The sequence below is a fragment of the Chiloscyllium punctatum genome, chromosome 11 (genome assembly GCF_047496795.1).
Source record: "Chiloscyllium punctatum isolate Juve2018m chromosome 11, sChiPun1.3, whole genome shotgun sequence".
Taxonomy (NCBI): Eukaryota; Metazoa; Chordata; class Chondrichthyes; order Orectolobiformes; family Hemiscylliidae; genus Chiloscyllium; species Chiloscyllium punctatum.
In genome coordinates, this window is record NC_092749.1 from 26,379,132 (window position 1) to 26,404,804 (window position 25,673).

At 39.1% G+C, this 25,673-nt stretch overlaps 1 protein-coding gene across 2 annotated transcripts in view; it reads right to left on the reverse strand.

Moving 5' to 3' along the window:
* LOC140482842 (arginase-1-like) overlaps positions 1–25,673 on the reverse strand; it is a 52,132-nt gene that overhangs the window by 17,957 nt on the left and 8,502 nt on the right. For both annotated transcript variants that reach the window (XM_072580529.1, XM_072580528.1), the window contains exon 4: positions 23,195–23,354. In XM_072580529.1, the coding sequence (XP_072436630.1) occupies positions 23,195–23,354 (160 nt within the window). The remainder of the gene's footprint in view (positions 1–23,194; positions 23,355–25,673) is intronic.

The window sequence follows — 25,673 nt, forward strand, 5'->3', positions numbered from 1 at the left end:
GAGAGTGACATGAAGTGAGTTTAAGTAAACTGACACTAGAAAACAGTAAGATAATTTGTTTAAAATGAGGTAATTTGAAGATGTAAGAGGGTTGCATTACAATTTTACCTCCTACTTGGCACATTGCAAACAATGAATGTGGAGCAAAGTTGTTGAAACTATTCTTATATATTGAAGATGCTGTTTATTAATTCATCCACAAGAGTTCCCAGCTCACATTCAAGAGCCAGATTAATATATTGGTCAATGTGGCCTATGCTTAGAGATAATTAAATATGGGGCTTCAGTTGAAACTGAAACACAATAAAACAGCAGCAGCTACATGAAGTGTTAATATTCTATGGCCCTATTTCATCTTATAATTTTACTTCATTTTAGTCCTGATTTTAACATTTCTTGCCTGGCAGGAAAGGTTTCTAGACACATTGATCAAATCTGCAAAATAACGTACTAAATATCTTGAAGCTGTGCACATTTTTGACAGTTAGAGATGTCCTATTAGGTTTTTGTCAAATTTTTATGCTAGCTATTTACATCGGAAGAAATTATGCCCAGATTTATAATGGAGATTGCCTCATACTAATAACCCAATCCTTCTGTACTTACCAGTTATTTTATCAGCTAATCAATTTGTATTGCAAAAAAAAATTAAATGGAAATTCCTTCCTTCTCTGTACAATTAACTAGTCAAAAATGAGGACTGCAGATGCTGGAGATCAGTGTCAAGAGTGTGGTGCTGGAAAAGCACAGCAGGTTAGGCAGCATCCAAAGAGCAGAAGAATTAACGTTTTGGGCCGAAAACGACAATTCTCTTGCTCCTCGGATGCTGCCTGACCTCTAATACTTTTCCAGCACCATACTCTTGACTCTGTATAATCAATTGCCTGACAGTGCATTAGCACATTTCTTGAAATTTCTAATATTAGACTGTTACAATTGAGTTTTTAGTGAGTAGAATGAAGATTATATTTTAATATTTAACAGTAATTGCCAATCAGATAGCATAGATGAATCATACACACAAATTGCCTGTTTCACAAGGGGAGATTCAAAATCCACAAAAATTCAAAATCCACAAAAATCCAAAATCCAGCACTGACTTTGTCCCAAGGGTGCCTGAGTTTTGACGTCAGACCTGCAATTAAATGAAAATGATAGAGGAATTCAGCAGATCTGTAGATAGGGAGAAACGACATACATTTTGAGTCTGATATGAGCCTCTTCTCCTATACATTTATTTCAGATTACCAGCATCTGCTGTACTCTGCTTTTATTACTGTAATTAAATCTCCCTTGTTCCAGTTACTCTTGTCCTCAAACCCTGCTTCATCTGAAGCGTCCATTGGTCTCAAGTCTCCATGAGTAAAGTTAAAGATTAATTGTCATTTCTGACACATGGTAGCCTTTCAGTTCATTGAGTCCATTCTGATTTCCCTCAGAAATCCAGTCATCAGTCCTACTCCATTACATATCCCTGCAGCCCTGTAAATGTATTATTTTCAAATGTCTTTTTCAAATCATCGATTGTTTCTGACTTCACCACCCTTGCAAGATCCAATTATCACTCACTGCAGATAAAAAAATCCTCTTTGTATTCTTTCTGTATCTCTTTCCCAGAATCCTAAATATGTTTTCTTGTCCTTCTACCATCAGCGAAAGGGAAGAGTTCTTTTCTTTGTTTCTCTTATCTAAACTTGCTACTGTAGAATAAAAGGTAGTTGTTCTGAAAAAGGCTCACTGGATACCAAACATTAACTCTGTATTCCCTTCATATATGCTGCCATATGCTGCTTTATAATTTCATAGAAGAGTACCCACCCCAGATCCATTCCACCTACCCTATATTTACCCCTGACTAATGCACCTAGCCTACAACTTCCTGAATACTATGGGCAATTTAGCACAGCCAATTCATCTTACCTGCACATCTTTGAATTGTGGGAGGAAATCAGAGCACCCGAAAGAATCCCACACAGACACAGGGACTATGTGCAAACTCCACACAGACAGTCACCAGAGGCTGGAATTGAATCCAGGTCCCTGACTCTGCGAGGCAGCAGGGGTAACCGCTGAGCTACCATGCCATCCATTTAACTTAAAATGTGGTGGCCAGACTGGACACAGTTTAGTTGGAGTCTAGCCAGAACTTTACAAAGGTTCAGCATAACTTTCCTACTTTTGCACTCAATGCTTCTACTTATGAATCCCAAGATCCCATCTGCTTTTTTAATAGGCCTTTTTCTTTCTTTCTGACTATAAATTAAAATAGACACTGGACTGCTGTTATGAAGATGTAGGTGTACTGTACCTTTAAGAAAGTTAAAAGCAGGTAAAGCTACCTGACAGTGCCATGTGTTCTCAATAAGATAACAATGTAACACTTAGTTGAAAACTAGACTAGCTGGTTGCCTGGAAACTACAAAACAGATTTGAATTAGGCCAAATCAATTTAAATTATACCCCCAAAAAAACCAAACTCCAATCCAGTTTGAATTTAATATATTGACAATCTTAAAAGCCAGTGACACAATCCAATGCTTTGGGTGTTTCAGACTGGGAAAAAAAATTGAACAGTTGGGAGGAGAAATGCCAAGTCACCAGCATGGAGAGACTTTCTGAAAAATAGTTCTCTTAAAAAGGTACCTTTATCAATCAGTAACCTGTAAAGCAGAATCCTCAAGAGAAAGAAGACAGGAATACAGAGAATAACTGAAAGCTGCCTGGTTTTGAGATAAGAAATTTTGTTTTGTAAATCTTAATTGGGGATTTTATTGGACCAGTATTGTAGAGGGGAAAAGTAAAAAAAATAGGTTAGAGAAAGGAATTGCAAATAGTTGTTAATCAATTATACTCTGTTAAACTTGAAGAAATAAAGTCTAATTTTTACTTTAAAAATTTTTTAAATTTTTTTACTTTACTTTGGCCTCATGACTTTTCACAGATTACTGCACTGGATAAATCTTTTCTGTGTTGCTACTTTAAATTAACCAGGAGGGTTTACCCCATGTTGTAACAGTTTGGGGGCTTGTTGTTAGGATTTGAACTGGTTTAGACAGGTTTGAATAGATTTGGGCGTATGAAAAATCACAGATTTAAACATTTGCGGGTTAGTGTCCTAGATCTTTAAATAAAATGTAGGTGAGATAATTGGTTTAATTTTTGTGACTTGTGGTTGATTAAATTAAAAGAGAAAAACTTGGCTCTTAAAATTGCTGAAGATGTTCTGGGATTTGAAGATGATTCTCAAATTTGCCAAGAACATTTAGAAGGAAAGAAAAAGGCCATACTTTTAGAATTAGCAAATAAGTTAGCTTTAGGTTTAACCGAGGACAAAAGTAAAGCTGAAATTGTAAGGGAATTACTCAAACACTTAGGTGTATCATAGAAACAGGCAAGTGCAGAAGAGATAGAAGGGTAAAAACAATGACTGCAGATGCTGGAAACCAGATTTTGAATTAGTGGTGCTGGAAGAGCACAGCAGTTCAGGCAGCATCCGAGGAGCAGCAAAATCGATGTTTCTGGCAAAAGCCCTTCATCAGGAATCCCAGGGCAGAAGATGAGGTGTTCTTCTTCCAAGCGTTGGGTTGAGGGAGTGGTGATGGAGGCGGCCCAGGACTAGCATGTCCTCAGCAAAGTGGGAAGGGAAATTGAAATGTTTGGCCATGGGACGGTGGGTTGATTAGTGTGGGTGTCCCAGAGATGTTCTCTGAAGCGTTCTGCGAGAAGGCATCCAGTCTCCCCAATGTAGAGGAGACCGAATCGGGAGCAACAGATACAATGAATGACGTGTGGAAGTGCAGACGAAATTTTGATCGATGTGGAAGGCTCCTTTGGGGCAGTGGATGGAGGTGAGGGGGAGATATGTGCGCAGGTTTTGAGATTCTTGCGGTGGTAGGGGTAAGGTGCCAGAGGGAAGGGTGGGTTGTTGGGGGGGTGTGTGAACCTGATCAGGTAGTCGCGGAGGGAACGGTCTTTGCAGAAAATGGATAGGGGTGGGGAGGGAAGTATATCCCTGGTGGTGGGGTCCGTTTGAAGGTGGCAGAAATGTCAGTGGATGATGCAATTTATGCAGAAGTTGGTGGGGTGGAAGGTGAGGACCGGCGGAGGGGGGTTCTGTTCTCCTACTTATCACCTTTACCTCCACCTCCATCCACCTATTGCACTCTCAGCTACTTTTTCCCCAGCTCCCCACCCCTCCTATTTATCTCTCCACCCCAGATTCCTGATGAAGGGCTTTTGCCCGAAACATCGGTTTTCCTGTTCCTCGTATGCTGCCTGACCTGCTGTGCTTTTCCAGGAGCACTCTCATCTTGACTCTAATCTCCAGCATCTGCAGTACCCACTTCCACCAGAGCTAGTGAGGTATTTGCCACTCTGTCAGATGAGGGGTCGAGAGATTAAGAAGAGGTTAAACAGACTATTTTAAGTGCTTATGAATTGGTACCAAAAGCATCTAGACAGCAATTCAAAAAAGGAACCAGGTCAGACTTGCGTTAAGTTCGAAAGAATTAAAAACAGGTCATTTTGATAGATGGGTCCATGCTTTGAATACAGATAGGACCTTTCAGGCTCTAAGACAGATTATTCTGCTAGAGGACCATAGAGATGGTAAGAATTCACAAGGAGGAATAGAAAGTTCAAGAAATGAGAAGAGCAGCAGAATTATGTGGAGTACATGTTGGTGCATAAGACAAGCTTCCGGCCAGAACTTCATCCTGTGAGGGATAGAAGTTGGGAGAAGGAGAGATCCTACACTACAAAACCAAGAGTAGAGAGCACTGGTAAGAATTTACCATGAGATAAAAAAGAAGCCAAAGAGAATGGGCAGAAGTTGAAAGACCTCAGGTAATTTCACTGTAATGGAGTGGGACACAATGAATTACAGTGCCAGTGGTTTCAGAAGGACACTGGGAAAAAAAGTGTTTTGACTGCCAGAAGGTGAGACACGTAAAGACACAATGCTGGTCGTTAAAGAAAGGCGCTGTGGAAAAAAAGATGTGGTAAAAGAAGCTAAGCCAGTGGCATTAGTGAAGGTAATAAAAGAAGTCTCCAAAAAGAGCCAAGGAGCTGCAAGAGAATGCACAGCCTAGGCCAGGGCAGGGTATGGAATTAGTACCTGATCTCTACAAAGAACTTGCCTCTGTGGGGTAATGTTTACTCAGAAAAACCAGAGGGAAAAGGACAAGAAGTTATAATTTTGAGAGATACAGAATCTAACCATTCGCTGATGGTAAGGCATAAGTGAATATGCACTCTTTCTGATCGGTGACCCGAGGAATGTGGTAATTTGTGGGATAGATGGACAAAAGATTAGCTTTCCTCTATGTGAGATCAGGTTGGAGTGCCAACTCAAGACTGGGGAATTTACAGTGGGAGTGATTGACAGAGCATCAGTTCCAGGAATTCAGTTTGTTCTTGGGAGTGATTTGGCAGGATCCAAGGTGGGAGTGACACCCTTTGTAGTAGAGAAGCCCAAAGAAGACCAAGAAACTGAGGAGTTAAAACAGAAATATCCTGGTATTTGTTGTGGTTCTATTTGCCGAGCTAGGAATTTGTATTGCAGACATTTCGTCCCCTGTATGGGTGACATCCTCAGTGCTTGGGAGCCTCCTGTGAAGCGCTTCTGTGATGTTTCCTCCGGCATTTATAGTGGTTTGTCTCTGCCGCTTCCGGTCGTCAGTTCCAGCTGTCCGCTGCAGTGGCCGGCATATTGGGTCCAGGTCGATGTGCTTATTGATTGAATCTGTGGATGAGTGCCATGCCTCTAGGAATTCCCTGGCTGTCCTCTGTTTGGCTTGTCCTATAATAGTAGTGTTGTCCCAGTTGAACTCCTGTTGCCTGTCATCTGCATGTGTGGCTACTGAGGATAGCTGGTCGTGTTGTTTCGTGGCTAGTTGGTGTTCATGGATGCGGATCGTTAGCAGTCTTCCTGTTTGTCCTATGTGGTGTTTTGTGCAGTCCTTGCATGGGATTTTGTACACTACATACACTTGTACACACACACACACAGACACACACACACACACACACACACACACACTGCAGCACACCAGAACTGCAAAAAGAGGAAGAACACCTCTATAACGTATTCGACAAAAACAGATATCTCTGCAATTTCATCAACAGATGCCTAAGGGAAAGACAACGGAATGAGAACATGCCACAACCCAAAGGACTAGCCACACTACCATACATCAAGAACATTTCCGAACTGACAGCCAGACTACTACGACCACTAGGACTCATAACAGCACACAAACCAACAGCCACTCTCAGACAACAACTCACCAGGACGAAGGACCCAATACCCAGTATTAGCAAAACCAACGTAGTGTACAAAATCCCATGCAAGGACTGCACAAAACACTACATCAGACAAACAAGAAGACAGCTAACGATCCGTATCCATGAACACCAACTAGCCACGAAACGACATGACCAGCTATCCTTAGTAGCCACACGCACAGATGACAGGCAACATGAGTTCAACTGGGACAACACTACTATTATAGGACAAGCCAAACAGAGAACAGCCAGGGGATTCCTAGAGGCATGGCAATCATCCACGGATTATATCAATAAGCACATCGACCTGGACCCAATATACCGGCCACTGCAGCGGACAGCTGGAACTGACAACCGGAAGCGGCAGAGACAAACCACTATAAATGCCGGAGGAAACATCACAGAAGCCCTTCACAGGAGGCTCCCAAGCACGGAGGATGTCACCCGGACAGAGGATGAAATGTCTGCAACACAAATTCCCAGCTTGGCGTACAGAACCACAACAACGAGCACCTGAGCTACAAATCTTCTCTCAAACTTTGAAATCCTGGTATTTTCCCAGACCATGTGGTAACCAGATCCCACTCTGAGGAGTCACAGCATGAAGTGAAAAGTAAAGAGAAAAGTGAAGGAGTTGAGGTTCAGTTAGCAGATATCCCGTTTGACGTAATAGTGCAGGAAAATCCTGAACAAGCAGAGGGTCAGACAGAAGAAGTGTTTACTCCTTAAAAATTAAGAAACTTGTAACCGCAAGACAAGACAATAAAAGATATATATATGGATGCGTACTCCAAAAAGTAGGCAAAGAATATTCCAAAGGGTTATTATCTGAAAAATAGAATCATAAGATAGAAATGGAGACCATGGCAGGTTAGTGCAGAGGAGAAATGGGCAGAAGTGCACCACATTGTGTTGCCGGTAGTATATAGACAGGTGGTGTTATGGGTAGCACATGAACTACCTGTAGGAGGTCACCTATGAGTTCGAAAGATTCAGGCTAAGGTAAAAAAACATTTTTATTGGCCTGGAATGCACAAGGATGTGGTTACCTTTTGCCGTACATGTCATACATGCCAAATGGTAGATAAGCCACAGGCAGTAATAAAACCAGTACCTACGTTACTAGTTCCCGCATTTGAAGAACCTTTCACACGTGTTACAATTGATTAAGTGAATCCCCTCCCAAAAACTAAAAGTAGGAACCAGTACTTGTTAACCATAATGGATGTGTCTACCAGATTTCTGGAGGCAATTCCATTATGGATTATCGAGACAAAAAAAGGTGGTAGAGGAGTTGGTAGCTTTCTTCACATGGTATGGGCTACCCAGAGAGATTCAGTCAGACCAAGGGTCAAATTTTACCGCGAAGTTGAAGGAGGTCATGAATAGCTTCAGTATACAGCACTTTGAATCCAGTGCATATCATCCTGAATCCGAGGGAGCTTTAGAAAGGTGGCATCAGACCTTGAAGACCATGTTGAGACCATACTGTCAGGATTACCCAAATGGTTGGGATAAAAGGTATCTCATTCACATTGTTTGCTTTTAGAGGTGCCCCAAATGATTCTGCTCAGTTCATTCCCTTTGAGCTAATATTCGGTCATGAAGTGAAAGGCCCTTTGAAATTAATTAAAGATAAATTGACAGGACCAAAGCCTGAGATCTCACACTTAGATTATGTATCGGAGGTGAGGGAGAAATTAAATATAGAGTAGGTGAGTTAGCTAACAGCACCTAAAGCGGGCACAGTGTAGAATGAAGCAGGTGGCAGATAAAAGCTCTAAGACTTGGACGTTTTCCCAAGAGGATAACACGTTAGTACTGTTACCAGTGATACGAGATCCCTTCAAAACCAGATTTAGTTGTCCCTATCAAATTGAGAAAATGGTGAGTCAAGTGAACGTGTTGAAACCGTATTATAGTAGAGAGAAAGAACTGGAGAAACAGGTGTTAGTTACTGCCCCGCAGAGTAAGGAATCAAATCCAGATGATGTGGTGTTGAGGTGCCTCAAAATAGCTTAAAAAATGAAGATGTCCTTGAGGAGTGGGATAGGTTAGTAAGCTATCTATTTCAGGAGCATATAATGCAGTTGAAAGATTTGTTACTGTAGTATAAGGACATATGTAAGAATCAGATGGGGAGGCTGAATATTATCGTACATAAAGTAGACATAGGGAATACTGTGCTGATAAAACAACATGCTTATTGGCTTAATCATTTCCAAGCCGGACAGGTCCACATGGAGGTGGAGGCCATGCTTGATGAGGACATCATCTAACCAAGCCAGAGTGAATGGAGTTTGCCGATCGTCTTAGTTCCCAAACTGGATGGAACTCAACGATTCTGTGTAGATTATCAGAAGGTCAACGCCGTTCCAAAATCTGACTCATATCCAATTCCTAGATTTGAGGACTCTATTGAGAAAGTCAGACAAGCCAGTTACATCACCAAATTGGACTCAATGCATGGTTTCTGGCAGGTACCTTTATCAGAGACAGCAAAAGAAATTTCTGCGCTTGTAACCCGAAAGGGGCTAGACTAGTTTGAAGTGATGCCATTGGAATGAAGAACGCACCTGTCACATTCCAAAGACTCGTGAACAGAGTTGTGTCTGGGTTAACAAACTGTGCAGTCTATTTGGACAATGTAGTGATCTTTAGTAAATCCTGGAAAGATCGCATGGTACAGTTGGCAGAGCTCTTTGAACAACTACAAGAAGCAAAACTGGTGATAAACTTAAATAAAATGGAATTTGCAAAGCAGAGGTGATGTTCTTGGGACGTAACATCAGTCATGGAAGGTTGACCCCTCAGAACGCAAAGACGAAGGCCATCGAGGAATTCCCTCAACCAACCTTGGAAAAAAAAGGGAGGTGCTTCCATTCTTAGGACTCAACGGATTCTATTGGAACTTTGTTCCAAAAGTTAGCAATGTTGTGGCACCGTTAACAGATTTGCTGAAGAAGAACACAAAATTTCGATGGACAGAACCATGCCAGGAGGCACTCAACCATTTGAAAGCCATTTTAACCACCAAACCAGTTTTAGCTGCACCAAACGTTTAAACACCTTTTAAAGGTGCCATCAATGCTAGTGACATAGGAGATGGAGCTGTACACCTACAGGAGTACAAGGATGGGATTGAACTGCCAGTTGGTTAATTTCGAAGAAAATCAACATCCACCAGTGAAATACTCCATAAACGAAAAACTATCGAGTTTGGTACTGGCCTTACAACACTTTAATGTTTATGTCACGAACAATGTATCAGAGATGGTTGTGTACATTGATCACAATCCGCTTACATTCTTAGACTGCTTTATTGACAAGAATATGAGGCTATTTCATTGGAGTCTTGTGTTACAGACTTTTAATTTAAAAATCATGCATGTTGTGGGTCGTAAGAATGTAATCACAGATGCATTATTGCAGGTTTAATGGATAAAACTTAGATGAGATTCACACATGTATATGGGAAGTAGTTATGGTGAACCTATCTTAAAGTTATCTGTATGTTAAGGTAATGTGTTTTTTAAAAAAAAAGGAAGAAATGAAGCCATCTTTTCATTATGACGGCTCATTTTTTCTTCGGCGGGGACGGTGGGGGGGGGGGGAAGGTGATATGAAGTTGTGGGTGTACTGTACCTTTAAGAGAGTTAGAAGCTGGTAGAACTATCTGACAGCACCAAGTGTTCTCAATAAGGTAGCAATGTAACACTTTGTTGAAAGCTAGATTAGTTGGTTGCCTGCAAACAACAAAACAGATTTGAATTAGGCCAATCAGTTTAAATTATACCCCCAAAAATCAAACTCCAATCCAGTTTGAATTTCGTATATTGACAATCTTAAAAGCCAATAATACAATCTGATGCTTTGGGGGTATAGGACTGGGGAAAATTGAACAGTTGGAACGAAAAATACCAAGTCACCTTGTAAAGACTGCCCGGAAAATAGCTCTCTTAAAAGGTACCTTTATCAATCAGTAACCTGTGAAGCAGAATCCCCAAGAAGGCAGCAAGAATACAGAGAAGAACCAAAAGCTGCCTGGTTTGGAGATTAGAAGTTTTGTTTTGTAAATCTTAATTGGGGATTTTATCGGACCAGTATTGTAGAGGGGAAAGTAAAAGATAGGTTAGAGGAAGGAGTTGTAAATAGTTGTTTATTGTTCTCTGTTATACTTTAAATAAAGTTGTTAATTTTTACTTTAAATAGTTCTTGTCCTTTCAAATTTTCACAGCTGACTGCACTAGATAAATATTTTGTGTGTTGCTGGTTTAAATTAAGCAGGAGGGCTTACCCTGTATCATAACACTGCTATAAAACTGAAATACCAAGAAAGTTGCAACTTGAAAATCAAGTGTATTTATGAACTCTGCATCATAAATGTTGTTTTTTGAAGCAGTGAATGAGAAAATTCAAGTCTGAGTTGCACCAAGATTCTTTTGAGTCATGCAAATTCTGACTAACAACAGCTGTTTGAGTTGTAGAGTATTAAAAAGCTATTCATGCTATAATGACGAAGAACTATCCAAAACCTGCAAACTTAAAGCATCCTTCTCTCGGTATGGGTAAAAGATAGAAAACCTAGGAAGCATGAAAGAATAACAAAAAATCTAGACTAATCAAAAAAGGACTGTGTGGGACATTTAAACATTCACTTAAAATCTGGACTTGTAATCTTCAGAATTTGTTTATTTTATCTATATTCTTTTTCAACCCATAGTACCTATATCAAATTATTTGTCTTTTATTGTCTTAATTATAAAGATGTATAGTTGAGATTTTAGAAAGGGTATAGTTTAAAGTTGTATAGTAATATATTAGAAATCCTTTCTTTTCTGCTTTTTTGAAAACAAGTGTTGCAATGAATAGTTCTTTTCTTGTAACAAAACCTAGAATGAATTAGACTAGATTGATTTTGTCCAAAATAACTGTTAGTCAGACAAAACTGGTCATCTCACACGACCATTAACAAAAGAGCATAAGTAGATCATTCAGCCCATTGATCTGGTCAAATCTGATAATCTTCAACAGTTGGTGGACTAACTGGCATTTTATATATTTTTAGATGGCTTGTGGAGCAGTAGGGTATGATTTGTTGCACTCCCCAGTTAAAATGTAACCCAAGATCTTTGAAGACAATGCAGGATTAAATGTAGAGTTAGTGTAAGTGGTAAAGGATAAAAGATACCAGGTTTCTCATACAAATATACGATGGCATTGGAAATGGTTAAAATCATCCTGTAGTTGGAACAGATATCCCTGATGGTTTAACAGGAAATAACAATCAGATTTCTGGAATTGGCAAAAAAAAATGTTGCAAGCAAATAAGTTACCCGCTGAAACTACCTAATAAGACACAGTAATTGAAATATTGGCCAAGCATCTAGAACTGTAATACAGGAAACACAGAAAGGATGAGGTACAGAGAGTGACAAGTCATTTGAATTAGTAAGGATTTGATTACAGTTTCAGAAAAATAATTTGAACATGAAAAAATAATTGGGACAACGAGAGATAGAAAAAGAATTTTAAAATAGGAGTGAGACTTTAAAATTGAACTTTTATTTCAAAAAGACGACAAGAAGAAAGGAAAGTATTTCAGAAAAGAGAAAGAGAACAAAAGGGGAAAAGAGGAGACAGAGGTAGAGAATCCGCTTAAAAGTTATGTAGTTTAAAAATTCGGATGCCAATAAAAATCATAATGGGGAAAATCCTAGTCATAACCTAAAATCCAGTACAGCAACATTTAACATTTGTACAGGCCCTACCAAAACTTGAGGAAAAGAATATGGAAGCACTATGTCATTCGACGAAACACTGAAACAGATGAAGTGGCCAAATGAAACCTGGATACTTCCATGAAAGTGAATTGGCAGATAAAGTGCAGGAAATTTATGCTTTACAGTTTGAAGGTTTTATAAAGATTATGACTAAAACTGCTTTTCTGGATCCGTATGAGTTAGTTACCGAAGCATACAGGCAAAATTTTCAAAATTTGACAAAATCGCCCAGACAAACCTCTGAATTCAGAAGGATAAAGTAGAATAATTTTAATAAGTGGCAATGGGTTTATGAGTAAATACAATGTGAAATTCTTAGAAATCATTGCCTTGGAAGAATTGTAAAACTCACTATCCTTTAGAATCCATGTTGAAGACCAGAGGGTTGCAACTGTTGGTCAAGCAGTAGAAATGGCTGATGATTATGAACTCATCCATAAAATGAAAGTAAAACAAATAACTGTAGATGCAGGGTCCCCAAGTGGAAAATGAGATATTGTTCTTTCAGCTTGCACTGTGGCTCACTGAAAATTGTAGCAGGCCTATGGGAGAAGTGTATGTATAGGAACATAGTGGCAACCAACTGGAAGTTCAGGGTCATTTTAGCGATAGAACATAGGCTAGGTGACTGCTTTGCAGAATGGCTATGTTTATTCTCCCCATTGTAGAGGAGACTACATTGTGAATTCAGTAGACTAGATTGAGTGAAATACAGAAGAATCACTGTTTCACCTGGAAGGTATTTTCTGGGGCATTGGATGGTACTATTACACCTTCTACAATTGCATGGGAAGATGTCCTGGGAGGGTGAGAAGATGTTGCAAAAAGAAGAGTGTACCAGAGAGTCCGGAGGAAATGCTCCTATTGGAATGCAAGCAAGGGAGGGGAGGGGAATATTTTTTCTCCCCTTGTCCAATCCCTCCCCACTTTATATTCACGATTCTTCTGACACTTTACACTAGTTTCAAAGTTTTCAGTTTGCAGGCAGCAGCCACTTCCTCACCACCATGAACTTCTGTCCTGCCCTGCTATCCATAAATCTCTCTCCAGGGTCCATCTCCGTCTATCCACTCACCTCTTTTCTGTTAGCCCCATAAACTCAAGGAGGAAAGAGACAATAGGAGCATGAACGAAAGTCGACTAGCCACGGTAAAGAAAGGGCACCCGAGAATATCCCAAGAACCCCATTTCAGATCAGAAAGCCGCTGAGTGGAGATGAAAATTGAAGATAAGTCTTTCAATTGTAATAAAGTGGTGCATCTCTGTTCAGAATGCTGGAAGTGGCATGGGAAGCCCACGGGTTTTGTTAGGGGTCATAAGAGCAAGAGTTGAGAACCCAAAAAAAGCAAGCTCATGAGAGTTCATAAATGGAAATCAAAGGAAAATACCACAGATCAAATTATGGCTTTAACTCAACCAGGAAACCTAAAAGTTCAGAAGAGGAGAATAGTGATATATAAAGGAGAGATATATATAAAACCCCTTTTTCTTCAAATGATCTACGTTATTAGACACAGAAGCTACTCAATCTCCTCTACTGGAAAAGAAGAGATTTCCTTCCAGAAAAAGTGCAAAACCAAGGTGTTAATAAATAGAGAATCTATTCCAATTCAATCGTACAAAGTATAATTGGAGTGTGACTTTTCAGATCAGTGGTAATAGGTTTTGTTAAGAAATTCCCTGTGGGTGGATTCATTTGACTTAGTCCTAGCTAATGATTTGACAGGAGTAAAAATTACAGTTTTACCTATAATCACAGAAAGTGGAACAGTTATAGGAACAAATTCCAAGTATTTTCCATTGTGTATGGCAGCCAAATCAATGGCTAAGCAAAGTCCTCATCAGGAGGTTAAAGTAATACCACAAGTAGATGTTGAATAGCCAAAACCTTCTTTAAGGATGGGAATGATAAAGAAGAGTTGAACATATCTGTTTTATTTGAGGCTCAAAGTCGATCCAGAGTAAAATAGATTAATTCAAGAAGCTCACAGTGAAGTTGAAGCTGAAGGATTTTCAGACTTATTATTTCATAAATGGAACTCTGATGAGTAAGTAGAATTATCCTCCTAAATCTGCAGATATTAAATAAACAGTTTGTTGCTAAATTGTGCTACCACCCAAATATCATAAGATACTGAGTAGCTGTGAGAATGAAATTTGTATGTCAGGTCATGTAGAAATGCAGGAACTCAAGCTTCATTAATCAGATACTTTACCTCAATGTCTCAGCAATTCTGTAAAATATGTTATACATGTCAGGATGTGGGAAAACCAATATGTAATCAAACCAACACCTTCGATACCCATACCAACTTTTTTGAAAAACCATCCACACAGTCGTTAGTGGATTGTGTAGGAGCATTACCAAAAACAAAAACTTGATTGAGTTTTTTGAGAATGTAATCAAGTAGATCGAGGAGGGCAGAGCAGTAGACGTTGTCCAAATGGACTTTAGTAAAACCTTTGACAAGGTTCCACATGATAGACTGATTAGTAACATTAGATCACATGGAATTCAGGGACAGCTTTAAATTGGATACAAAATTAGCTTGATGGTAGGAGACAGAGGATGATGATGGAGGGTTCTTTTTCAGACTGGAGGCCTGTGACTAGCAGTGTTCCGCAGGAATTGGTGCTGGGTCCACAGGTTGTTTGTCATTTATATATAATCAATTTGGATGAGAATTTAGGAGACATGGTTAGTAAGTTTGCAGATGACACCAAAGATTGGTAATATAGTATTGCATTTTGATAAAACGATAAAGGGCAGGACTTATACAGTTAATGGTAGTGTTGTCGAACCAAGAGACCTAGGCATTTAGGTACATAATTCTTTGAAAGTTGCGTCACACGTAGACAGGGTGGTTAAGAAGATATTCAGCATGCCTGCCTTCATTGCTCAGACCATTGAGTTTACAGGTTGGGGCAGCATGTTGCAGTTTTACAGGATGGTGGGTGAGGCCATTGCTGGAATACTATGTAAAGATCTGGTTGTCATTCTATAGGAATGGTATTATTAAATTGGAGAGAGTTCAGAAAAGACTTATCAGCATGTTGTCAGGACTGGAGGAGTTGAGTTATAAGGAGAGGCTGGGACTTTTTTCACTGAAGTGTAGGAGGTTGAGGGGTGACCTTATAGGAGGTTTATAAGGGGCATAGATAACGTGAATAACAAAGGTCGTTTAGCTAGGGTAGGAGTATTTAAAAGTAGGGGACATATTTTTAAGGTAAGAAGCGAAAAATTTAAAAGGGATCTGAGAGGCAACCTTTTTTTTTAAAACCACCAAGGGTGAGTCGTGCGTGGAATGAACTGCCAGAGGAAGTGGTCGTGCAGGTACAGTTACAACATTTAAAAGTCTTCAGACAGGTACATGAATAGGAAAGGTTTAGAGGGATATGGGCCAAATGGAAGGAAGTGGGACTAGTTTAGTTTGGGAAACTTGGTCAGCAGAGATGAGTTGGACAATATATCTTTGCAGTTATAGATATGACAAGCTAATTTCCAGAAGTGTAATTACAGCTAAGGTAATAGTGGAAAAATTAAATTCAAGTTTTCACTCATTGCGGACTACCAATTTAAACACAAGGAAACCAATGTTCTAACTTTATGTCCTTGAAAGTTTTAGATCATAATAACTGATCAGTGTTGAAATACTGGAATATCTGTAAAAATATTTTCATATTTAGAGGAATGGGAAGCTCTAGTAAGGTTATTTAACACATTAAAGAAAATATTAAAGATACATTGTAATGTATTACGCTAGACAGAATTGTTGTGGATGTAGGGGAATTTGTGCTGATAAAACAGCATTCTTATTAGTTAAGATCTGAACAATAAAGTTCTGGTGAAACAGAAAATAAGAGCAAGAATAGACCATTTAGTACTTTGAACCTGCTCTGCCATTCAGAGAGATGGCTTATCATCCAACTTAGTACCCTGTTCCCACTTTTCCTCCATATTTTTTGATATCTTTCACTCTAAAAACAATATTTAACTCCTTGAAAACATTCAGTGTTTTAACCTCAACCTCTTTCTGTGGCACAGGCTCACCACCACAAAGAAACCTCTCCTCATCTCAAACCTGAATGGCCTACTCCATGACCTAGAGTTCTGGAAGGTTCAGTACAGGCTAGAAAAACATGCTGCTGATACTGCTCAATGAGATTAGAGACAAAAACAAACTGCCGGTGCTGGAATCCAAAATAGGCAAGAGGCTGGAAGAACACAACAAGCCAGGCAGCATCAGGAGGTGGAGAAGTCAACATTTCGGGTGTAACCCTTCTTCAGGACAAGTCTGTGCTTGCTGTTCTCAGAACAGTACAACCAACATTGGATGTGATTCTGCTATTAGAAATCATTTGTTAAAATCACCGTGTGCTAAGAATTACACAGGAAACCGATTGAAGATCATCAGTTGGGTTCGCAGTTGGATGCATTTGTGTGCTAGAAGCTACACGTAAATACACAGGATCCTGTTGTAAGTAAGTAAAAGGAATTTGTGCACTTTTTCAAATATAAGGCAACAGGCAAAAAAATGGAAACAATCACTCTCTGCTGCACTCCCATGGCAACATCCTGACCAATTAGTTCTCAGACCAAGTAGGTAGATTCTAAGATTGGCACGTAACTGTTCTTGCTGTAAACCTCATGCCAATGATTGGCCCACCCATTCAGCACCATCTTTTTATGCTGTATAAAATTATGTCCTTTTGTTCAAGTTGGTTTCCTGTGTCCGAGCTCTGAGTGCAAGACAAAAATCTTCAACTTCTTGTCTCCTGTTTAGCAATGCTGAAGTTCTGTTCTACCAAGCAATCAATTAGATATCCCAAGTTTATTCAATTAGACTTGTGCTAATTTACTTTAATTATCTCAAACAACTGATTATGAAGTCCGAAACTTTACCCATCACCGATGTTAAACTAACCAGCCCATAAGTTGCCAGGATTGTGTTTTTACACCATTTTTTGAATAACATTTGCCCTTCTCCAGTCCTCTGGCACTTTCCCCATATGTTTTGTATAAGAAAAGCATTTTAAAGTTAATTTTAAATAAGAGCAAAATAAATCTGTGAAGGGAGATTAACCATCAACAAGGTTCAGAAATTAGTGAACCTAAGAGACAAAGGTTACTCTGCTTATTCATGTATATCTTACTGTCACAAAACTTTTACTATTGCTCTTGTATTCTGTTAAGATTAAAGTATAAAGTAAAAGTTAACTATTTGTTGATGGTGTGTCAAGTGTGTTTTGTCAACTCAATTAGAATGTAATCTATTCATTGCCTTTAATCACAAAGCAAATCAGCTAAAGGGATAATCAGGAAATATTGAGGTGGTATCAGAGAGCACTAGGCTCAGAAAGATAGTTTATCGTATAGCATGAAAAATATACCAGTGTTTGGGGCCATTACTTGCAACTAAAGTTTTTAATACACAAATAATTAATTTCCAAGCAAGGAATGCATAAATTTAAATTAGATCATAATATGGATTTGAAACGTTTTCTTAAATAACCCATTTGTTACTATCAATTTTATTAACTACTGTAATGAGGAGAATTAATCATATCCATTGACACTAGTTGCAATTCATCATTACTTACTTTGGGTTATTTCCAGAAATAATAACATCGAAGCACAGGAGTATATAAGCAGACAATGGGAATAGCCATCAGTTCCTAATATTCAGCATAATGGTATTAGATAGGAAAATCCAACACCAATCATTAGATAGGACACACTGTACGCACACACAAAAACACGAGTAAGAAATCTATGAGTTCACATGCCCGCTATCCTGATAATCTTGGTCACATTTTTTTTTAAAATGAGGACTTAAGTGAGTTCATGCTAATTTCTTTTCCATAATGCAGTAACAAAGCCTGTGAAAAACATACAAATTATTGGCTGTTTTCTCAATATTTAGTGGTTTTGCTGCCATTTTTAAACAAAGTGCGCAAAATCAAATAAAACACTTCTATCATGTTTTGCTAACACTGAGGGAATTGGTTTGTTGGTTGGATTGTTTGTTTACACAGCAGTGTGATGCTGACAGTGCGGGTTCAATTCCCATCACTGATTTGAGGCTACCACAAAGGACTTTCCTTCTCAACCTCTTCCCTCAGGTTAAATCACCACCAGTTGCTTCTTTGTCTAATGAGAGAGCAACCCCAATGGTCCATTAAAACTATGGTGACACAACACAACAAATATTGAACATGCATGAAATTTAGTTTGATCAACGGGTGCCATCCCCCAAATATGTTCATTATTTTATTTATACATTTTCACACGTTGGAAAACCACGTTATAAATAGTCTGCTGCATCATGTTAGTGTGTAACATGCACACTGAGTTATAAAAGTTTAATTACAGACAATCAAAAATGGTTTAATAAAAGCTTGATAATTACTTCAAATGTTTTCCTTTCCTCGTCGTATATAGTGATAGCTCCAGCATCTGCAGTCCTCACTTTCTCATTCTGGTCGAATAGTCAATTTGAATTTCTACGCTGAATATGTTATTTGTTTTTGTTGACCATGGGAGACTGTAAAGCTTATCTCTATGCTAATGGTGACATTAAAGTACATGGTATATAATTAGACAATAAGTCTTTCCCCTGATATGGATGCTTTGAATTCTATTACAAGGAATACTGTATGTAATTGTATTTGTGAAGATGACTCATATGGGCTCAAAACATTAACTCTTTCTCTCTCTAATTTGCTGCCATATCTGCTGAGTTTCTTCAGCTTTTTCTATTTTATTTCAGATTTCTAGTGTTCAGTGTTTTAGTTTTATTGATATAACCTAGCATTTCATTGAATTTTAACTTCCAGCTTTCTCAGTGGAATGGTTCAGTATCAAGCCTAGCACCTTCCATAATATGCAATGCAGACATTTACACATGAAAGCCTGATATTATGCTTCTACAGAATTATTTAGAATTTTTAGCATGGCAGGATCCACACATTTGCTACACATGCATTTACATTATTTCAATAATGTGTAGAGGAGGACAAAGCATTTGACAATCTACTTGGATTTCAGTAAGACTCTTGATATCTTCATTATCAGTCTTCCGTCCAGGAAGTTAAGTACCTATGGAATCCAAGGAAACTTGGCAAATTTGATCCAGAATTGGCTGAGTGGCAGGGAGCAGAACATGATTGTCAAGGTGTTTTTGTGACTAGAAATCTGTGTCCAGTAGGATTATGCAGGCATCAGTGTTGGGATCTTGCTGTTTGTGGTATGTACAGGTGTACCCCCCCGTATCCGCGGGTGATATGTTCCAAGATCTACCACAGATGCCCAATAGTAGCGAATCCTATCATACAAATGAGAAAGTTACCTCTCCAGCAGCCCCTGGAATTATTTCTGGAATGTTCCATGTAATATTTTCCGGCCGGGGTATGCCACGGATAACTGAAACCACGGAAACGGGGGTTCTACTGTATAAACTATTTAGACTTGATGTCAGATGATTAATCAGTATGTTTGTGAATGATATGAAAATTGAGGAGGATAGCATCAGATTACAGGCTGGCATGGACAGACTGGTCAGATGAGTTGATCAATAGCAAGTGAAATTCAAATTGTGAAGTCATGCACTTGGATAGGACAAACAAGGCAAGGGAGTACATGATGAACGGTAGGACCCTTGGGAGCAAAGATCAAACTGGTGTGCATGTCCATTGGTCCCATATAATAATAGGACAGATAGGTAAAGTGTTTATGAAAGCTTATGCAATACTTGCCTTTATTAGTCAAGGCATGTGATAAGCAGGAACTGTGTAAATATTGGTTAGGCCACAGCTAGAGTATTGTAGTTCTGGAATCCACATTATAGGAGAGAATGATTAAACTTCAGAGTGTGCAGAGGAGATTTACCAGGATGTTGCCAATTTACTTAAGAGTTCTGGTTATAAGAAGTGAATGAAGAGACTAGGGTTGTTTTCCTTGGAGCAGAGGACACTGAAGAGGAGGCATGTTGGAGAGGTATAAAATTATGAGGGGCATAGATAGGAAGGAAATTTCCTTCCTGGTGGAGGGATCAGTGATCAGAGGGCAGGTGGTTTAGGAGACGATGGGAAGCAAATTTTTTCACTTAGAGGATGGTGGGAATCTGGAATCACTACCTGTGTGGGTGGAAGAGGCAGAAACGCTCATACCATTGAAGTAGTATTTAGATATACACTTGTGATTCCAAGGCCATGAGCCAAGTGCTCAAAAATGGGACTAGAATAGTTCGGTGATTGTTTTTGACGGAGCAGTGTTGAAGGGATGAAGGGCCTTTTTCCACAGTGTGGATATCTATGACTCTATGACATTTCACATGGACCTGAATAACTGATACACAACAGCCTATGTACAAAGATTTTCTACTGTTGGTAGAATATTTTTTCTTTGACAGTTTTTTGATGCTGGAGGTTTGTAATGATATAGGAATAGAACAAATCCCTTTATGTAACAAAAAATAAATAAGATGTACTAAAACATGACAGAAATCAAGTGGATTGTGTCTCAACATTTAAGAAAGTGAACAAATTCAGCTGACTAACTTGGGAAAGAAAACATTAAAAATAAGCACAACATTGTCTGAATTATGATAACAACAGCTGTAACTCTAGTATACTCCATACTTAATGGGATGGATTTTCAACTTCACCACTTCAGCATTAATCGGGTGAGAGTAGCATCAATCTTAATTGAATTAAATACAAGGAAATATAAAAACTAGGCATAAAAACTGTGGCCACCAGTGCATGTGAGAGGCAAGTAAGTCTCTGATTCTTCAAAGTCTTTAGAAGACCCTAGTTAGAAGTGTGAAGGAATGCTTTCCACTTGCCTGCCTGAGTGCAGGAACAACAGCACTCAATAATTCAACACTATACTACATAATTAGCCTGCTTGATTGGCACCTCATCCAATTTAACATTAACTGCCTTCATGACTAACAGACAGTAGCTGTACTGTATGCCACCTAAAAGATGCATATTATAATGTTCCAATGTTTCTGTGACAGTACCTCTCAAACCATCTAGAAGAACAAAAGGTAATAGTGACATAAGAACCCGATGACAACCTTTCTAATTTGGAAATATTTAATATTCCTTTATTATCTATGTCAAAATCTTGTAACACTCTACCCAATAATCCTGTGGAAGTACTTTCACAGCTCTGAATACAACAATTAAAAAAAAAAGGTAGTTCACCACTGCCTTCTCAAAATATAATTTGGAATGAGCAATAAACGCTAGCTTTGTCAGCCCAGTCCACCCTAGAACAAAATTTTAAAAATCTATAACCGATATTCGATCTATTAGCAACGGTAGCTAATTGAGAAGCTAGGTGTAGAAAATTGTATTTTTGAGTTTTAGATTAAGCTCGTTGGGCTTTCATCTCAGCATTTTGAAACAAATGCATGTACTTCAAAGTTTTCAAAGGTTGGGGGGGGGCCTTTACTTTGGATTTGAAATGCACTGCTTAAGTCGATGATGGACACAAATTTAGTAATACTTCCAAAAGGGAATTGATAAATATTGCAAAGAGAAAAAAAATCTCAACAAGTAGCAAAGAGCTCCAAAAGGAGTGTACTGTATTTGGGGTAAAGGATAGCAGCATCCAACAGTTTTATGAGTATGAATAGGTCTTATTCTTTGTCAGAGTCAGAGTCAATACTCTTGGTCATCATTCAGGTGAGGTCAAAATACTGCTTGTAAATGTTCAACAAAACCCTAGAAGCTACACTAATATGTCCTGTTGCAGTTGTTGTGGGTATGTTCACCAAGCTGGGAAGTTGAGTTTGAAATGTTTCGTCCCCATTCTAGGTGGCATTCTCAGTGCTGTGGAGCCTCTTGTGAAACGTTGCTGTACTGTGTCAGTTGGAATTTATTTCGTTTCGTTCCTGCTGCTTCTGGTTGCCGGTTCCAGTTGTTTGTTGCAGTGGTTGGCATATTGGGTCGAGGTCTGTACTTCTGGTTGTTCATTGCAGTGATCAGTATATTGGGTCGAGGTCAATGTGTTTATTGATGGAGTCAGTGGATGAGTGCCATACTTCTGAAATTCTCTAGCTGTCCTCTGTTTGACTTGTCCTATTATTGTTGTGGTGTCCCAGTTGAATTTGTGGTCATTGTCATCTATGTGTATAGCTACTAGGAACAGCTGGTTGTGGCATTTAGTGATTAGTTAATGTTCATGCATGCGGATTGCTAGTTGTTTGCCCAATGCAGTGTTTTGCGCAGTCCCTGGTGGAATCTTGTACACTATGTTTGTCCTGAACATGGATTTATGATAGCACCTAAACCGACAGCCATGCTCAGACAACAATTCACCAGAACAAAAGACCGAATACCTATCATGTGCAGGACAATTGATTGGATGCAGAGACTGCACAAAACAATATAGGACAAACAGGCAGACAACTAGTGATCCGCTTAAGTGAACATCAACTAACCACTAAACACCATGACTAGGTGTCCCTAGTAGCTATACACTCAGATGACAAAGACCACAAGTTTGACTGGAACCAGACAACAATAATAGGATAAGCCGAACAGTGAACAGCCAGAACATTTCTAGAAGTATAGCACTCATCCACTGACTCATATCAATAAACACACAGACCTTGAATCAACATGCCAACTACTGAAACAAACAACCGGAACTGGTAACCGGATGCAGCCGGAACAAAACCAAATAAATTCCAAGCAACACAGTAGAATAGCACTTCGCTGGACGCTCCACAGCACTGAAGATGTCACCTAGAAAGGGGGTTGAAACATCTATAAATCAACTTCCCAGATCGGCGAGCATACCCACAAGTGCAACCAGCACCTGAGTTGCAAATGTTTACACAAACTGTTAATATGTACTGTATCTGATCATTCATTCTAGACTTTCAAAATTTTCACCTGAATTAGTGTTTATGATAGTTAGATCAGTAACACATATAACATATTTATCTGTATTGTGTTTAAAGAATTTTCAAAATCCTCCAAATCTAAAATAGTCGAAAGGATGGCAGTCGCTTTGCCAGATTACTGCTCAGACAGTGAAATGTAAAATCCAGCCCAATTTATCTGTTTGTAATGATGTAGATAATTTTTGCATCTCATTTCACATTTACCTCAGTTTTGAGTTCCTTGAGGAGAAACGACATTGGTTGGCCATGCAGATTACCTGATGGTGTTGTATTAGGAGTGTTAATGTCAGCATGGGCATCTACCCACACCACACACAGGTTTGAGTGACATGCTGCATCCCCAGAAATCGATCCAATTGCTAAACTGTAATAAGAAAATGCTTTTACGTTATTACATATTCCAATTTGTTTCCTTTATATTATGAAATCTCCATTTTATGTTTCAGTAATGGATTTTTAGCTTGTTTTCATGAGACTCTGTGGCAAGAAAACATCTTACAGACTGTTCTCAGCAAATCCTAAATCGAACAAATCTATTGCACAATGCATTTGACAAGTAACACCAGTCTAGTCCATGGAGATTGTCAACCACCACTTTAATACTATCAATCTATTAAAAATTAATGGTTCTCTTGTGTTTCCTATCATAAACAATTTCTAGTCACTTTGTTTTTTGGGATATGAACAGCACGAAAAGGCCAGTATTAATTGCATGAGTTGAGTGGCGTGTTTGGCCATTCCAGAATGCAACTAAGAGTCAACCATGATACTTTGGGTCTGGAGTTTTGTGTAGATTAGACTGAGTAAGAATGGCAATTCCCTCCCTGAAGGACACTGGTAAAGCAAGTCAATTTTGATGACAGCCTCTAGTTTTGTGATTATTTTTAGTGAATCTTGTAGTTTATTCCAGATTTATTCATTAACTGAATTTAATCTCACCTAGCAGATGTGGTGGGATTTGGACAGTTTCCTTTCAAGCATAAGTCCAGTTGTGTAGATTACTAGGTCATTATGCTGCCATCTCAATGCTGTTGCTACTTTGACAAAACATTATGCTGCACCACCCATCTTATAAATATGTTCTGTTAGCAGATGTCACTGATGAGACATTGGTGAAACCACACACATGAAAGTCATCAGGGGAAAAAAAATCAACATATATATCCCTAAGTCTATAACAATGATTTAGGAGACACATCTGTGCAGTAAAACAGGGATTTGAGACTCGACAATAAGAGGGTGTGCAGAATCAAAATAAAATGTCCCATTGTCGATAAGAATTGCGTGGTTAGACTGGAATCTATATAAAGTCTTAACAAGCTTTTGTTCAACGTCAGAGATAAATGTAGTGGATGAGAGAAGTCCAGAAGCTATTTGAAATAAAGTAATCTGGGAATACAACAAAACTTTCAGTCTTGAATTCTATGACTGTTTACCTTTTTGAGATTTGGAGGATTATAATGGACTGTTTATTATTATTACAATGAAACAAAGTTTGATTATGTTAAAGGTGCTATATAAATGTGATTTTCGGAATAAGTGTGGTGTTGATAAAAATGAGATCACCTTAGTAATAGAGAAAATTAAACAAATTGAAAGTTAATTAATTTAATTGAATAATAAATAAAATGCATTGTTTACCACACAGTCCACTTATTTGTAGGTTTAGCAAGAATACATCTGATTTATTTGAGGCCTGCAGACAGATATTCTTATGAACAGATCTTCAGCACCTGCTACCCTATAATTTGGAATATCTAGAGCCTGCTTATCAGGTGTGTGTAGCCACCTCACCTACACAATCCATACAACAAAAAATCTTGTCTGCCCCCATTGGCACTCAGTTTGAGATCATTCAATGGGTTGGAATATTTGAGCTATAGGCAAGGATTGTTTTTGGCACATTAGAGGCTGAGGGGTGACATTATTTAGGTTTATAAAATCATGAGGGGCATAGATAGAGTGAATAGACAAGATCTTTTCCCTGGGGGAGTTCAGAACTAGAGAGCATAGGTTTAAGGTGAGAGGGGAAAGATTTAAAAGGATATAAGGGGCAACTTTTTATGCAGAGGGTGGTGTATGTATGGAAAGAGATGCCAGAGGAAGTGAAGGCTGATACAACTATAACATTTAAAAGGCATGTGGATGGGTATGTGAATGGGAAGGGTTTAAGAATGGGAGTTTAGATCAGAGTGGTGCTGGAAAGGCACAGTACGTCAGGCAGCATCCGATGAGTAGGAAAATTGACGTTTCGGGCAAAAGCCCTTCATCAGGAATAGAGGCAGAAAGCCTCCAGGGTGGGGAAATAAATGGGGGACGGGGCTCTGGGGAGAAGGTAGCAAAGAGGACAATAGGTGAATGGGGTTGGGGATGGAGCTGATAGGTCAGAGGGGAGGGTGGAGCAGATAGGGGAGGAAGGGAGATTGGCAGGTAGGACAGGTCATGAGGACAGTGCTGAGCTGGAAGGTTGGTACTGGGGTAAAGTAGGGGGAGGGGAAATGAGGAAACTGGTGAAGTCCACATTGATGCCCTGGGATTGAAGTGTTCAGAGGCGGAAGATGAGGCGTTCTTCCCCCAAGCATCGGGTGGTGAGGGAATGGCGGTGGAGGAGGCCCAGGACCTGCATGTCCTCGGCAGAGTGGGAGAGGGAGTTGAAATTTTGGGCTATGGTGGGGTTGATTGG